This window comes from Stegostoma tigrinum, chromosome 30 (assembly GCF_030684315.1).
Source record: "Stegostoma tigrinum isolate sSteTig4 chromosome 30, sSteTig4.hap1, whole genome shotgun sequence".
Lineage (NCBI taxonomy): Eukaryota > Metazoa > Chordata > Chondrichthyes > Orectolobiformes > Stegostomatidae > Stegostoma > Stegostoma tigrinum.
Genome location: NC_081383.1, coordinates 28,711,951 through 28,727,260, shown reverse-complemented (window position 1 = coordinate 28,727,260; position 15,310 = coordinate 28,711,951). Strand labels below are relative to the sequence as shown.

At 40.5% G+C, this 15,310-nt stretch overlaps 1 protein-coding gene across 2 annotated transcripts in view; it reads left to right on the top strand.

Annotated features, from left to right (window-relative positions):
• tmem259 (transmembrane protein 259) overlaps nucleotides 1-15,310 on the top strand; it is a 57,440-nt gene that overhangs the window by 25,598 nt on the left and 16,532 nt on the right. For both annotated transcript variants that reach the window (XM_048559846.1, XM_048559845.2), the window contains exons 4-6: nucleotides 2,948-3,058; nucleotides 6,220-6,342; nucleotides 13,614-13,714. In XM_048559846.1, the coding sequence (XP_048415803.1) occupies nucleotides 2,948-3,058; nucleotides 6,220-6,342; nucleotides 13,614-13,714 (335 nt within the window). The remainder of the gene's footprint in view (nucleotides 1-2,947; nucleotides 3,059-6,219; nucleotides 6,343-13,613; nucleotides 13,715-15,310) is intronic.

Here is a 15,310-nt window from a genome sequence, read left to right as displayed (position 1 = left end):
TCCAATTGCCTCAGAGTTTAAGTAGAGTTTGGGTTAACCTTTTGAACAGACAAAGAAAACATATATTTACAATACTGTGAAATCTGTGCAATCGTACGAATTTGGGTGGCTAAAAGGGGGAGATGACAAATTTCTGTAATTTGTTAGATCTCTAACTTTTGTGTTTTAAAAAGGTGCTATTTTAAACACCTGGCAAGTAATGGTCCTCTGGCTTGGCTACAAGCCCTGACCACCATTAATCTCTTGAAACACCAGGACTCCAGCTTGATTGAATGCTCCGGCATTCTGACGAATGCGATCAGTTGCACAGTGTTTGTTTACTCATGCTTAAAATTGTTTCAAGTACTTTTTTAGTTTTCAGCTTTTGAAACTTTGAAGGGTCTGGGTGATTGAAACTTCTTTTTGGGCTACACCAAATGGATGGCTTTTAGATATTGGTGTCTTCCTTTTAAAGTTTTTACTAAATATCCAACTGTCACAATAGGGTTCATTGCTTTTACCTGGCATGTAGATGGCTTAGGGGCTTGTAAAGATCATTGGGTGGGCGTTGATGGGCCCTAGTGGTTAAGAGGTGGAGAAGCATAACTTGCCGTGGGTCATGGTATCCATAATGTTGTTTGGGAGACATAGTTTGAGATGGAGGATATGTGGACTACTTCTCCACTATGTTTGGAACATTACTTCATGCAACCCATTGTTCAAAGCCCTTTTTAAAGCATGGTCTGACTCCCTAAAGTTGGCACAGGAGTTTGTCATGCCAGTCTTTGTAACACAACTAGCCAGCTCAGTAATGCCAGGTGTGGGCTCAGAGCCTGAACCAGCCTGCATTTTTAACAGGCCTGATCAGGTCACAGGGATTTATCCACCTTTTTATGCGTTTTAAGACATCCAGCATCCCCACCTCTGTAATATGGACATTTTTCAAGATGTCAGTTTATTTTCCCCACTTTCTCTATATTCCATATCCTTCTCTATAGTAAGTACTGATACAAAATACTTGTTCGGTGTCTCCCCCATCTCCTACGGTTCCATACAAAGGTGGCCTTGCTGATCTTTTAAGGGGCCCGATTCTTTCCCCAGTTACCCTTTTGTCCTTAATGTATTTGTAAAATATCTTTGAATTCTCTTTAACTCTTTTTGCCAAAGCTATCCCATGCCCCTTTTTGCCCCCCTGATTTCCCTCTTAAGTATACTCCTACTGCCTTTACATTCTCTTCTAGGGAATCACTTGATTTCTGCTCTCTGTTACTGACGTATGCTCCCTCCTTATTCTTGTTCAAAACCTCAATTTCTCTAGGCACCCAGCATTCCCTACACCTACTAGCCTTGCCCTTCGCCCTAACGGGAACAGACTGTCTCCGGACTCTTGTTATCTTATTTTTGAAGACTTCCCATTTTCCAGCTTGCTAACATTTGCCCCCAGTCAACTTTTGAAAATTCTTGCCTAATATTGTCAAAATTGGCCTTCCTCCAATTTAGAACTTGCAACTTTTACATCTGGTTTATCCTTTTCCATCACTATTTTAAAACTAATAGAATTATTGTCACTGGTCCCAACATGCTCTCCCACTGACATTTCGTTCACCTGAGATAAAGTGTGGAGCTGGATGAACACAGCAGGCCAAGCAGCATCTTAGGAGCACAAAAGCTGATGTTTTGGGCCTAGACCCAAGGGTCTAGGCCCAAAACATCAGCTTTTGTGCTCCTAAGATGCTGCTTGGCCTGCTGTGTTCATCCAGTTCCACGTTTTGTTATCTTGGATTCTCCAGCATCTGCAGTTCCCATTATCTCTGACTCCATTCACCTGTCCTGCTTTAGTTCTCAAGAGTAGGCCAGGTCTTGTACCTTCTGTAGCAGATACGTCCATGTACTGAATCAAAAAACTTTCATACATACTTAGCAAATTCATCTCCATCCAAGCCCTTAACGCAATGGCAGCCATAATCTGTTTGGAAAGTTAAAACCTCCTGCCATAAGTACCTTATTATTCTTACGGATAACTGAGATCTCCTTACAATTCTTGTTTCTCAATTTCCAGTTGACTGGGGAGTCTATAGTAGAATCAATTGCTCAATAGTAACATCAGCAAGGATCATAACACGGCAGAGCTTTCAGTGTCAGGAACTACCATTTTAGACTATTAAGCATTCAAAATTCCCACTGAAAGATAAATGATGGCTACTTGACAGTCTTAACATTTGTTAATGAGCCAGATGGGAGAGAATCATTTTACTAGTTTTTATACTCCTGCTTTTTGCTGTAAATGAGATATGATGAAATTTACTCTGAATTGTCTGTGATTTTGTCTGTTGAAAAACTTGAACTGGGTAGTTTATCAGAACCCCATTGTTTTCAGAGTTGCTCATAGTTATCACAGGACTCATTAATATAATGGAACTAGCTCATTATAGTTAATTTGATATATCCTGAATAGTGATGCTTCAGTAGTCCTCTGGTGCTGTCGAGTACTGCTGAATTTGTTTTAAGGTTTGTAATAATTTGTGCATGCCTAATCTGTGTTCTTCAGGCTCACTTGGCAGAAGGGTTCAATCTACATGGCAGAATCCATGAGCTTGTTGGAATATTGGAACCAGAATTAGCAACATCACCACTGGGAGCTGTCTCCTAACATAGATATTAAATGATAAGTGAATTTGGTAGATGAGGAAAGGAAAAATGGGCATAAGTCGACACGAAATTATTTTAAAAGCAACTCTAGTTTTGTGCTAATGACATCTATGATTAACTATTTACTGTTGGAAAGTGGCAATTACCGTAAAACTTGCTTTCTGATTGTGCTTTTACATTTTGAAATACCAACAGTGCACACTTCCATTGTAACTTTGCTTGTTGCCACATATTATTCTGTATTGTATCTTATCCATTTGGAAATAGTATGACCAGTGACTTTACTGATATCTAATGCTTAGTTTTTCTTTTTTTATAGTTTGGCCACAGGAGGAGTATATTGTTGAATACTCACTGGAGTATGGCTTTCTCCGTCTCTCTCAGAGTACCAGGCAACGTCTAAACATCCCAGTCATGGTAGTAACACTAGGTAAGAGTTAGAATGTGTATATACACAGTGTTTGGAACTGTGGGAAGGCACTTGCCTTGCTCATAAGTGGTAGGTGTCTGAGTTGTCAATTCTACTCCCATTGTGGCAGCATGTGATGATTGCAGTAACTGCTTACATTTAGACTTCCAACACAGACACATGTCATTGCACACAGCTTATTCTGAAGACCAAAATTAGAGTGAAGGGAATGCCTGTAATTAAAACATTAGTAACAATGAAACCTGGGTAGAAACCACAGGGAACATATTTCTCTTTCCTCCAGTCCCCCATATTTTTCGGTGATCATAGGTTATTAGTTTCTGTACTTCCTAAACAAAAACTTGTTACATAAGAATGTTCAAATTTAAATAATACTACAGCTTTTGAATTTTTGAAGTGTCTGGTTCAAAATCACAATGAAATACCTGCTTCCTCCAGACATTTCATATTTCACTGACTGCAGTTTAGGTTTGCTGTTCTTCTGATTATCTAACCAAAAGTTAAGTCCCATGCATCTTTAAGAATTAAACTTGATAAATGTTCTGGCTTTTTTAATCCTTTTCATGATATTTGGCATATTAGGAATGTGTTGTTCTCTGGCACCACTTTTGGTCTTGGAAATTGGAGGACTTATGCCCTCCTCTATATCTTGTGATCTCATTTGTAATCAGAAACTGACCAGATTTATTTTCATTCAGTATGAACTGTCTTTTTTTGGCTTGGCCCTACTGTCACCTGATTCCACATGTCTCTCTTCAGGAATTTTAGAACACTGTTTAGATACCGACATGATTTGCTGAAAGCTGTCCTGTTCTCTGTTGGGTTTGCCAGCTTTAATCTCTTGCCAGCCACTCTTGAGTGCAGTAGGCCTCCATGTTTATTTTGATTCATTTCATGAAGCATGTTTTTAAACCAGTTGTATTATTTGAATTTGGCTTTAGCCAATGGCTGTGGTGTGGTTTGAATGCCTGTTCCCAGCTCATTGGCCTGAGATGCTAGAATGATGGGCAAGTAACATTACCCCAAGTCACCATTTCTCAGAGAATCAAAACATCCTGGACATGATCTTTGTTGCACTGTCTGAGACCTGTCTCTTCCTTAATCCTCATCCAAACTTTTCTTTCGTCTTTTTGTTCATTCATGGATTATGGATGTTGCTGGCTGGTCCAGAATTTGTTGTCCTGAATGTTGTGATGAGCACTCTCTTTGAACTGCAGTTTTTTTTTGTCGGGGTAGGGGATCCAACCCAGAATACTTAGGGTGGGAGCTACATGATTTTGAACCAGTGACAGCAAAGGCATGGTGAAATGATGTACTTCCAAGACAGGTTGGTGTGTGGCATGAAAGGGAGTATACAGGTGAGGGTGTTGCAATACTTCTGCGGCCATTGCCCTTTTAGGTGGTAGAGATCACAAGTTTGGAAGGTGCACGGACGATTCCTACAAGATCTCATCTTAAGCCTGAACTTGCTGAAACTGAGCCAAAAAATTTCATAAGTTAATTGTCAGGTAACTTACTTAATGTTTTTATTATGACCTGAATCTGCCCATGTCTACTTTAAAATAAATTAACATGCTTCTTTACATTTGAAATTTTAGCGTAAACTTTCTACTAAAGCTTGTCAGTTAGCGATATGAAGATTGAATTCTTCCCATTGTTGCCTGTACTTTGAATAGCTGGCCAATTATTTGATCCTATTTGAAGCCTTAACTAAAGAATTTTGGCAAGTGTTATATTATAATTATGTATAATTTATGTAACAAAATAGGCCTTTTTGCCCAACTAGTCTCTATACACTTATACTGTGTAAGTCTCCTGTCACAATACTGCATTTAACCCTATAAGTATCTATATCAATTTCTTTGTCTCTCATGTAGTTATTTAGCTTCCCCACCAAAAAGCATCAGTGCTATTCGTTTCAACAATTACATGTGTTGCAGGCTTCATTCCAATTATTCTCCTGGATTGCAAAGTTTCTCTTGATTTCCTCATTAGATTTATTGATGTCTTTATATTTATGAATGTGTACCTCAACAAATGGGAACAACTTCTGTTATTCTCGCTGTTCTGCCTGACGAAATCCCTCCATAATTTCAAAGACATTTTAATTTTGTCATCCCTCCCCCTCCCACACTTAGCCTCTTCTACATAAGAGGCCCAGCCTGTTGGGGATAACTAAGTGGTCATAATTAAAATGTTGTTATTTTATTAACCTGTGTTCATTTAAAGGTCTTCATTGCATGATCAGTTGGTCTTTTATAGAAGTAACAACTTTGCTGTAAAAGTAATCTCTGCCTTTTCTGGCTGCTTGTGGGAGCATTATACACTTCTCAGATTTGCTCACTATTGTACAGAGTTATGTCAGTCTTTTACAAATTCATTTGAAGTCCATTCACAATATGACAGTTTTCAGTCGGACATTTTGATGATATAGTGTTGCTGTTAACCTGTATCTTGAAGAGAATATTGAAGCCCGCCTGCAAGAATGTTCTATACCTGAAAAACAAATATATATTATGATTTGAGTGTTTTTGCACTTCAAAGGGCATTCGCTTGTTTTGATCCATTCATGCAGATCATTGTTCCATGAGAATACTTGGGTAATAATACAAGATTTGCACTTAAAGTGAAAAGCTGTCTTACACATTTGCAATCAGGTTTCAATATTCTCTTCAAGACACAGGTTAACAGCAACATGACATCATTAAAGTGTTTTAATGCAAAATGTCATGTTCTGAATGGACTTCAAATGAATTTGTAAAAGACTGCCATAACTCTTGTACAATCATGAACAACTCTCAGAAGTGTATAATGCTCCCACAAGCAGCCAGAAAATGTAAAGATTACTTTTATAGCAAAGTTGCTACTTCTATGAAAGACCAACTGATATTGCAATGAAGACAATTAAATGAACACAAGTTAACAAAATAACCACATTCTAGTTATGACCACTCAGTTATCCCCAACATGTTTGGTGTCTTTCATGTTGAACAGGCTGGTGGGGGTGACCTAAAATTATTAAAATTAATTGCCAAAAAAGTATATCGTGATAGTGAGGAAACAGGACTTCCGTGGTGTTCTTGCCATTGACACAAGAATTGAATTGTGACCAGAATTTACAAATGGCTAATAAAAGTTACTTTATGCAATTTTGTTCACAGATCCAACCAAAGATCTTTGCTTTGGGGATGGATTTAGCCGATTTCTTCTGGATGAGTTTTTAGGCTATGATGATATATTGATGTCCAGTGTGAAAGCATTGGCTGAAAATGAAGAAAACAAAGGTGAGTTCAATTAACATCACAACAGTGGCTGACCTAGTCTCTACTAGCATTTAAATCAATCAACTTGTACCTTTTATACATTGGATTTAATCTTCTGTTCTTCAAAGTGCCATTTGTTAGCATGCATTATCCATCTTTGTTCTTTATACAGACCCTTACAAAATAGATAGGCTTAGACAGAGGATCTCGATCGGCGCAGGCTTGGAGGGCTGAAGGGCCTGTTCCTGTGCTGTAATTTTCTTTGTTCTTTGTAAAATTGATGCATCCTTTTCAAAGTCATTCCTTTCAATTATATGTAAATGTACTTATTTTACTAATTAGTATTTTAGTATACTGTAGTACACTAATACTAATTAGTATTTTACGAAAACACTTTGCGATGGTGATGTTTAAGAGCAGATGGTGAATAAACAATTAATAGGAAGAGAAGCATGCCATTCAGCTCCGCAGGGAATTCCACAATTGTGTCAGATCACAGCTGATGTATATTTTAACTCTATCCACCCACTTCTGGTTCAAAGTTGTAAACCAGTCCTCACCAAAAAAAATTCATTTGACTTCAGTTTCGAAGTATTTTAGGGACCCAATTCAAATTTCCATTACAATTTGTGAAGAACTGTTTCTGACATCCCTTCTGAGTGGCTCAACTCTTAAGATTATCCTCCCTTAATCTCAGCTCCCATTAGCGAAGATAAGGAATAACTATCAAATCCTTCACAAACATATGGACAACAATGGAATGTTGAAGACACTTGATCAATATGGCTGTTTCACACAGTTGGATACTGTCGACTTTATCCAAAACTATTTGATATCCTGAGAAAGTCAAGGAACAGGCCAAAATGGGGAGGGGGTGAAATATTGGAAGTTCCTCTCTAGTCCATCCAGAAGATGATAACTGGCCCTGAATTCCTTTTAGGACATACACCTATTTCAAGAAGTGGTGTCTGCCCCAACTAGATTCAGGCACATCTCTCATTTGAAGGAATTCAGCAAATCAATGTGAGCCTTGCAAAACAACAACCTTGTTTAAGGTCCACTATTCCCTGGAACAAGAAACACCAATTGACATTAAATCTGGATCACGCCTTTTTGCAGCTTAAAATTCTGAACCCGGGTCATCCTCCAATCTTATTGTTGCCAAACTGTCAACTGGAACACAACTCGTTCCATTCATTTTTTTAAAAAGAACTTCTTGTACAGTGGGCATCACTGGTTTGGCTAACTTTTGTTTTAGATCCCTGATTTGCCACTGGAGAAAGTGATGGTGAGCTGCCACCTTGAACTACTGCCGTTCTTGGGGCATACGGATATCCACTATTAGGAAAGGAGTTCCAGAATTCTGTCCCATTGATAGTGGAGGAATAGAAATATAGCTGAGTCAAGATAGTGCCTGGTTTGGAGGGGAATTTGCAGCTATTGTTGTTACCATGCATTTGCTGCCCCTGACTTCCTAGGCAGTAGAGGCTTGGAAGGTGCTTTTGGAGGAATGTTTGAGTTACTGCAGTGTACCTCCGTAGATGGTCCACACTGCTGTTACTGTGCATTTGGTGATGAACTGGGTGAAGGTTGATGTAGTGGATGGGGTGCCAATCAAGCGGAACACTTTTTGTCTTGGATTGTGTCAAGCTTCTAAAGTGTTGATGAACACATCCAGGCAATTAGGATGTCTTCCGTCACTGTCTTGAAATGCACCTTGTAGATGGTGGATGGACAGTAAGGGGGCATGGAGGTGAATTAATTGCAGAATTCCTAACTTCTGGCTTGCTGTTATAGCAGTTCAGCCTGAGAGAATGTTGACCACTTTCAGTACCTTGGAATTGACCTGTTGGCCAAAGCAGCTATTGTTGAACAGATCCAGCATCGTCTCCAGTGTGCTGGTGCAGCGTGTGGCCATCTGAGAGCATCAATATCAGAATCGACACGAAGATCATGATTTACAGAGTGTGGTGGTTCCCACCCCCTATATCGCTCTGAGATGTGCACAGTTTACAGCCAACACCTCAAGACACTGGACCAATACCACTAATGTTGCCTGTGCAAGATCCTGTAAATCAGGAGGGAAGAAAGACACTAACATCAGCACCCTTGACCAGGTCAACATCGCCAGCATCAAGGCAGTGACAGCCCTTGATTGGCTATGATGGGCTGGGCATGTCTTCTGCATGACCAACACGAGATTTGCCAAGCAGGTGCGGTACTTTGAAGCCTCAGGCGTGCTTCAGGTGGACAGAGGAAGCACTTCACTGATACCTTCATGACCTCACTGCCAAGTAGAACATTCCCACAGACACCTAGGAATCACTGGCCCAAGACTGTCCAAAGTTGAGGACCATCTGGGAAGATATCGAGCACTTCGAGACTTGCCACCGGGGAAGAAATCAAAGCCAGGTGCACGCAGCGAAAGGAATGCACTGCCTCACCAGTGCCCCAGCCACCCCTTCTCCTGACCACCACCTGTCCCGGGTGTAACGGAGCTTACAGTAGCTATATCAGTCTGTATAGCCACCTATGAACTGACCCTGAGAGTGGAAGAGAGTTGGTGAGGGACCAATGATGGTAGCAAGTTGGTTCAATTTTTGGTCAGTGTAACTCGCAGCATGTTGAAAGTAGAGATTCAGAAATGAGGATGCCATTATAAGGCTTAGCCCTTGATAAAGTATAGTCTGATCATTAATAGGTCGATTTTTTTCTATAGTTGCAACAGTCAGCATATCTTGATAACCAACATGCTTTACACTGAAAAATAGCCTCTTGAATCTTCTTTGCATTCTTTCAAAAGCTGCAATGTTTAGGCATCAAATCCAGACAGTATTTAAAGTGAGGCTTCACCAAGGTCTTGTAAGTGTCAAATTAGTATGTCTCCTCTTATCAATTATCCTACAAATGCAGCCAGAACTTTCTTTTGTAGCTTTCACTTCACTGCATTGCTTTAGAAATCTAAGTAGAGCATCTAGATTCCTTTGTTTCTATGAGAGATAATAGGAACTGCAAATCCTGGAGAATCCGAGATGACAAGGTATAGGGCTGGATGAACACAGCAGGCCAAGCAGCATCATAGGAGCAGGAAGGCTGATGTTTCGAGCCCAGACCCTTCCTGCTCCTATGATGCTGCTTGGCCTGCTGTGTTCATCCAGCTCTACACCTTGTTATCTCCTTCGTTTCTGTGCCTTTAATAGTTTGCTTGATGGGTATATCGCTGTTGGAAATTTAACCTGTCCACATAATAGTGCACTTTCAAATTTAAACAGCGTACCTGATATGAGCACAATCTCCCAATAAATTAAGATCCACTTGGAGATAAGCATCGTTTACAGTCCTAACACTCAAAAGGATCTTCATAACTTCATAGATAATGGGAACTGCAGATGCTGGAGATTCCAAGATAATAAAATGTGAGGCTGGATGAACACAGCAGGCCAAGCAGCATCTCAGGAGCACAAAAGCTGACGTTTCGGGCCTAGACCCTTCATCAGAGAGGGGGATGGGGGGAGGGAACTGGAATAAATAGGGAGAGAGGGGGAGGCGGACCGAAGATGGAGAGTAAAGAAGATAGGTGGAGAGGGTGTAGGTGGGGAGGTAGGGAGGGGATAGGTCAGTCCAGGGAAGACGGACAGGTCAAGGAGGTGGGATGAGGTTAGTAGGTAGCTGGGGGTGCGGCTTGGGGTGGGAGGAAGGGATGGGTGAGAGGAAGAACCGGTTAGGGAGGCAGAGACAGGTTGGACTGGTTTTGGGATGCAGTGGGTGGGGGGGAAGAGCTGGGCTGGTTGTGTGGTGCAGTGGGGGGAGGGGATGCACTGGGCTGGTTTAGGGATGCAGTAGGGGAAGGGGAGATTTTGAAACTGGTGAAGTCCACATTGATACCATATGGCTGCAGGGTTCCCAGGCGGAATATGAGTTGCTGTTCCTGCAACCTTCGGGTGGCATCATTGTGGCAGTGCAGGAGGCCCATGATGGACATGTCATCAAGAGAATGGGAGGGGGAGTGGAAATGGTTTGCGACTGGGAGGTGCAGTTGTTTGTTGCGAACTGAGCGGAGGTGTTCTGCAAAGCGGTCCCCAAGCCTCCGCTTGGTTTCCCCAATGTAGAGGAAGCCGCACCGGGTACAGTGGATGCAGTATACCACATTGGCAGATGTGCAGGTGAACCTCTGCTTAATGCTTAATTAAGCAGAGGTTCACCTGCACATCTGCCAATGTGGTATACTGCATCCACTGTACCCGGTGCGGCTTCCTCTACATTGGGGAAACCAAGCGGAGGCTTGGGGACCGCTTTGCAGAACACCTCCGCTCAGTTCGCAACAAACAACTGCACCTCCCAGTCGCAAACCATTTCCACTCCCCCTCCCATTCTCTTGATGACATGTCCATCATGGACCTCCTGCACTGCCACAATGATGCCACCCGAAGGTTGCAGGAACAGCAACTCATATTCCGCCTGGGAACCCTGCAGCCATATGGTATCAATGTGGACTTCACCAGTTTCAAAATCTCCCCTTCCCCTACTGCATCCCTAAACCAGCCCAGTGCATCCCCTCCCCCCACTGCACCACACAACCAGCCCAGCTCTTCCCCCCCACCCACTGCATCCCAAAACCAGTCCAACCTGTCTCTGCCTCCCTAACCGGTTCTTCCTCTCACCCATCCCTTCCTCCCACCCCAAGCCGCACCCCCAGCTACCTACTAACCTCATCCCACCTCCTTGACCTGTCCGTCTTCCCTGGACTGACCTATCCCCTCCCTACCTCCCCACCTACACCCTCTCCACCTATCTTCTTTACTCTCCATCTTCGGTCCACCTCCCCCTCTCTCCCTATTTATTCCAGTTCCCTCCCCCCATCCCCCTCTCTGATGAAGGGTCTAGGCCCGAAACGTCAGCTTTTGTGCTCCTGAGATGCTGCTTGGCCTGCTGTGTTCATCCAGCCTCACATTTTATTATCTTCATAACTTCATAGTTTAGTTTTCTGGATGATTTATCCTTTTCACTTCTAAGTTCCAAGTAATTTAATTTGACTGTTATTAGTGATGGTGATCAATTATTTTACTCAGTAGAGTCAAGGCTTATTACATTATAGTGTCTGAATAGTAATTCACAAAGTGCATTGATGTGTTTTATTGCCTGTTATTTCCTGGAATAACAGAAGTTGCAACCTGCACAAGTGTAACCATGCCAGCCTATGCCTCCATATCTTCATCCATACAGTATGAGAAATGGTCATAGCTGGTTCTTTCCTTGTTGTGACCGTTAGATAATCACACAGGCTTGGCCAAATTCTTCTGCAGCCTTAGGGAATCCCTGCTTATACTTCCTTTAGACAGTAAAGCCCAGGAGTCCAATTTAACCCAATTGCAAACTTTTATATCTAAATGTGTCCAATACAAAGTTGGCTTGTACCCCCTTGTTTTCTACCTTGACCAGATGAGTCTCATTTGATCCTTTGGTTATTTTCAACAATTATGGACTATTGTCAGTGCTATTGTGCCAATGCTGATGTATATCATAATAGAGATATAGTGTCCACGATTTCAATGAGGTTCCATTCTTTTATAGCTTATCATTTCACTTGTGTTGCCTTATGTGTGTTTGCATGGGAACATAGTTGCCTTTACTTGCTATTCTGTTCCTATTTGCCTTTTCTTTTAATTTACTTTTAGCCATGTTATCCTTTGTCTCTGCTCCTATTGTCTTTCTGCTACTACTGTCATTTTTTTGACAATACTTACACCGATTAGGCATAATAGTTTCTTTAGTAAGTACAAAGATGAACCTCAATACGTATATAGATATTCTTGGAGGTTAGGCTATTGGTATTTTAATAGTAGTATGCACAAATTTGCAGTCTGTGCATTGCAGGCTAAATCCAGATCATCAAGAAAAATTATGATAAACGGTGGTCCCAGTACTGTTCCTTGTAGCGTGATTGGCTCCAAACAGATCCAAATCCATATATAACAACTGTTTTCTTGCATCCTGCCTCTGAGTTCCCCAACACAATATGTGACTATAATAACACAGTTGGAGCTGGAGGAGCACAGCAGGCCAGGCAGCATCAGAGGAGCAGGAAAGTTGACATTTCCAGTCAGGACCCTTCTTCAGAAATGTTACTATGGGTTCCTGAAGTTATAATCCTGTAGTCAAGCTTTGTCTACATTACCTTAACAAAAGCTTTTGAAGTCAGATTGTCTGTCTATTTGGCTTCCCTCATTCATAATCTTAATGACAGCTGCAACTGTACAGTTATGTTAAAAGCATGACCTTTTCAATGAAATCTTGCTGGGTGTCTGCAGTATGTCCCACCATATACAAGCACTTTTATCATGCATCCCTAATTATTCCCTGAAATATGTTTCCTATTACTGATATCCAATTAGTGGGCCTAACCTGACTGATGTCTGGTTTATCAGCTTTTTAAAAGATAGGGACAAAAATGAGCAACCTTCTAGCCTACAACCCAGAGTGCAGTAGGTATTGAAATTTGACTGTGGTTGATGTAGCATCTGTCCAATCTCTGAGGCAACTAGGGCAAATATAATCTGATCTAGTTGCTCTTTTTCCAGATTCTTAATTCTGTCTTAAAATGTGATGTTAGCCTGATAATACAATTTTTTTTTAGTGAACATGGTCTTCAAGTGAGGACTGATGCAAAGTATTGAACATTTCTCTTTATACTGATTCCTTTCATAGCCTATCCCTGAACCTTCTCTGGAGGCCAACGTAGTTTTGACAGTTTTGACTCTTCACATTACTGAAACTTGTTTTCCAATTCTTTCTTTGCTGTCTACATCCCGTTAAGTTTTTAACTGATCTAATTGCTAGTCATAAATACCTTGATAAGATCACTCCTTAATTTCTTATGCTTCGGAGAACACAAACCTAGTCTGTCATGTCTTCAGAGCATAACTTTCTCTTCCTGAACAGGTATTTCTAAATTCAAAATATATCAGAATTTATTCAGTTCTTGGTCTTAATGTATTTTATATAACTTCAATAACCATTGGTATAATTAATAATTGATGGGCTTATATATGTGTGTTAATAGAAATTAACCAGGAAACAAATTTAACCTGATGTTGCCAGAACCACTTAAGCAACAGTAAGTTCAAGTCCACAGCTAGAGCTGTTTGTGAGCTCCATTCCAAATGAATTAATTGTCATTGACATTTAAAATGTAATTGCCACTTGAAGCAAAATGATAGCATTTTAATTCAAATGGCTTATAAAAACGCTCAATAAATTGGTTATCTCCCATCAATGTTTTATTTTTCAACCAGGATTTTTACGCAATGTAGTGTCTGGGGAGCACTATCGTTTTGTTAGCATGTGGATGGCGAGAACCTCCTATCTGGCAGCCTTCGTCATCATGGTTATATTTGTAAGTATGTTAGTGCACCATATTAATGTCTGTCATTCCTACAATCAACTTCCAGAAGTATGAGTGAAAAGTCTTGACTTCTTTTCGCTCCCCATTGTACGCCTATGCTCTGAACATGGCATCAGGAGACTTCCCTTCTTCTTTCTCCTCTGCCCCCACTAAAGAAAACTCTTCAACAGGACCAATTTGCATTCAAGTAGTTCCGATATAATGGTCAGACATCTCAAGGCACCTCACAGCACCATTATCAATTACAATTTGATGTCAAGTCACATAAAAGTGATAATTGAGGCCAATGATCATTTAACAGATAAGTTTTAAAAAGCATCTAGTTAGAAAGTTCTAAGCAGGATATTTTGAAAACTTGTGGCTTGGTAGCTCACAGCTCACAATTGTTGACCATTTAAAATTGAGAAACGGGACAGGAAACTAGAATTGGAGGTGCCTTGATTTTTGCAGGGTTCAAACTGGAGGTGGTACAGGCACAGGAGCAAGACTATAGAGAGATTTGAAAACCAGAATGAAAAATTTAAATATTGTGGCAGTTCTCAACTGGAGCCAGTGCAGGTCAATTAACTCAAGGATTTTGAATGAAATGGTTGCAGAGTTTTGAATGAATTTAAGTTTATGAAGGATAGACACCGGGAGGCTGACCAAAATATGTTGGAGTATTCGAGTCTAGAAGTGATAATGCATGGATGAGTGTTTTAACAGCTAGAAGTAGCTTGTATGTCCCAGATTTTGGAATACTATGCACACCCTCGTCTCGTCATCTTTCTCCTTGCTTTTATAAATTGCCTTTTAATACTTGTAATCCACTCTTTGCTTCTGTTTAATGTTTTAAAGTGTTCTGCAAGCACCTCTGAGTGAACACACAAACGTGAGTTGTAATGTTGCAAAAAGTGTTCATCCTATATAAATAGGAAATGGGAGAGATATTTGTTCTGAAGTAGATTGCAATTCACTCTAAATTACTTCATTGCAGTTTTGCAGTAACTCTTATCTGATATATGGGAATTATTAGTTCAGTTGTCTTGATAAGCTTGCTGAAGATTTGGTGATTGTCAGAAATCATCGTCAAGTGACTGTGTGTATTTGAAGCCGTTTAGTTCATCTGAAGTTATGTAATGTGTGTTGTCAACTCTGGTTTACATATTGAGTTCAGAATTGAGGGCTCAACACATTAGAACTATGTGGCCAAGAAGGTCAGTTTGAAAAACAGCCCCACACTTAGCTTAGTTTGAAGATTGTACTTATTAAATTCTAAATAGCACCTTAGTTTTATTCTTGCTTAACCGTTGAGATAATTTTGTTCCTGATGGAGCTACTGAGTTAGGTAATTTCTTCAAAAATAATCCAGACACCTTTAAATATTGTGGATGGTTCAGTAAGATGCTTTCAAGTGATCAAATTGTAGTCTTCAAAAGAATTTACAAGATTTTATCATTATGGTGTAGAATTCAAATGACAGGGGATATGAAGTTGATACGTTAGGACAAAAGGAATATCTTTTCTTTTTAATACCCACATCTCGGTAGACAGAGACTAAAATAGATGGGAAGGTAATTTAAGCAAAGTACCGAGTTACTGTTAAAG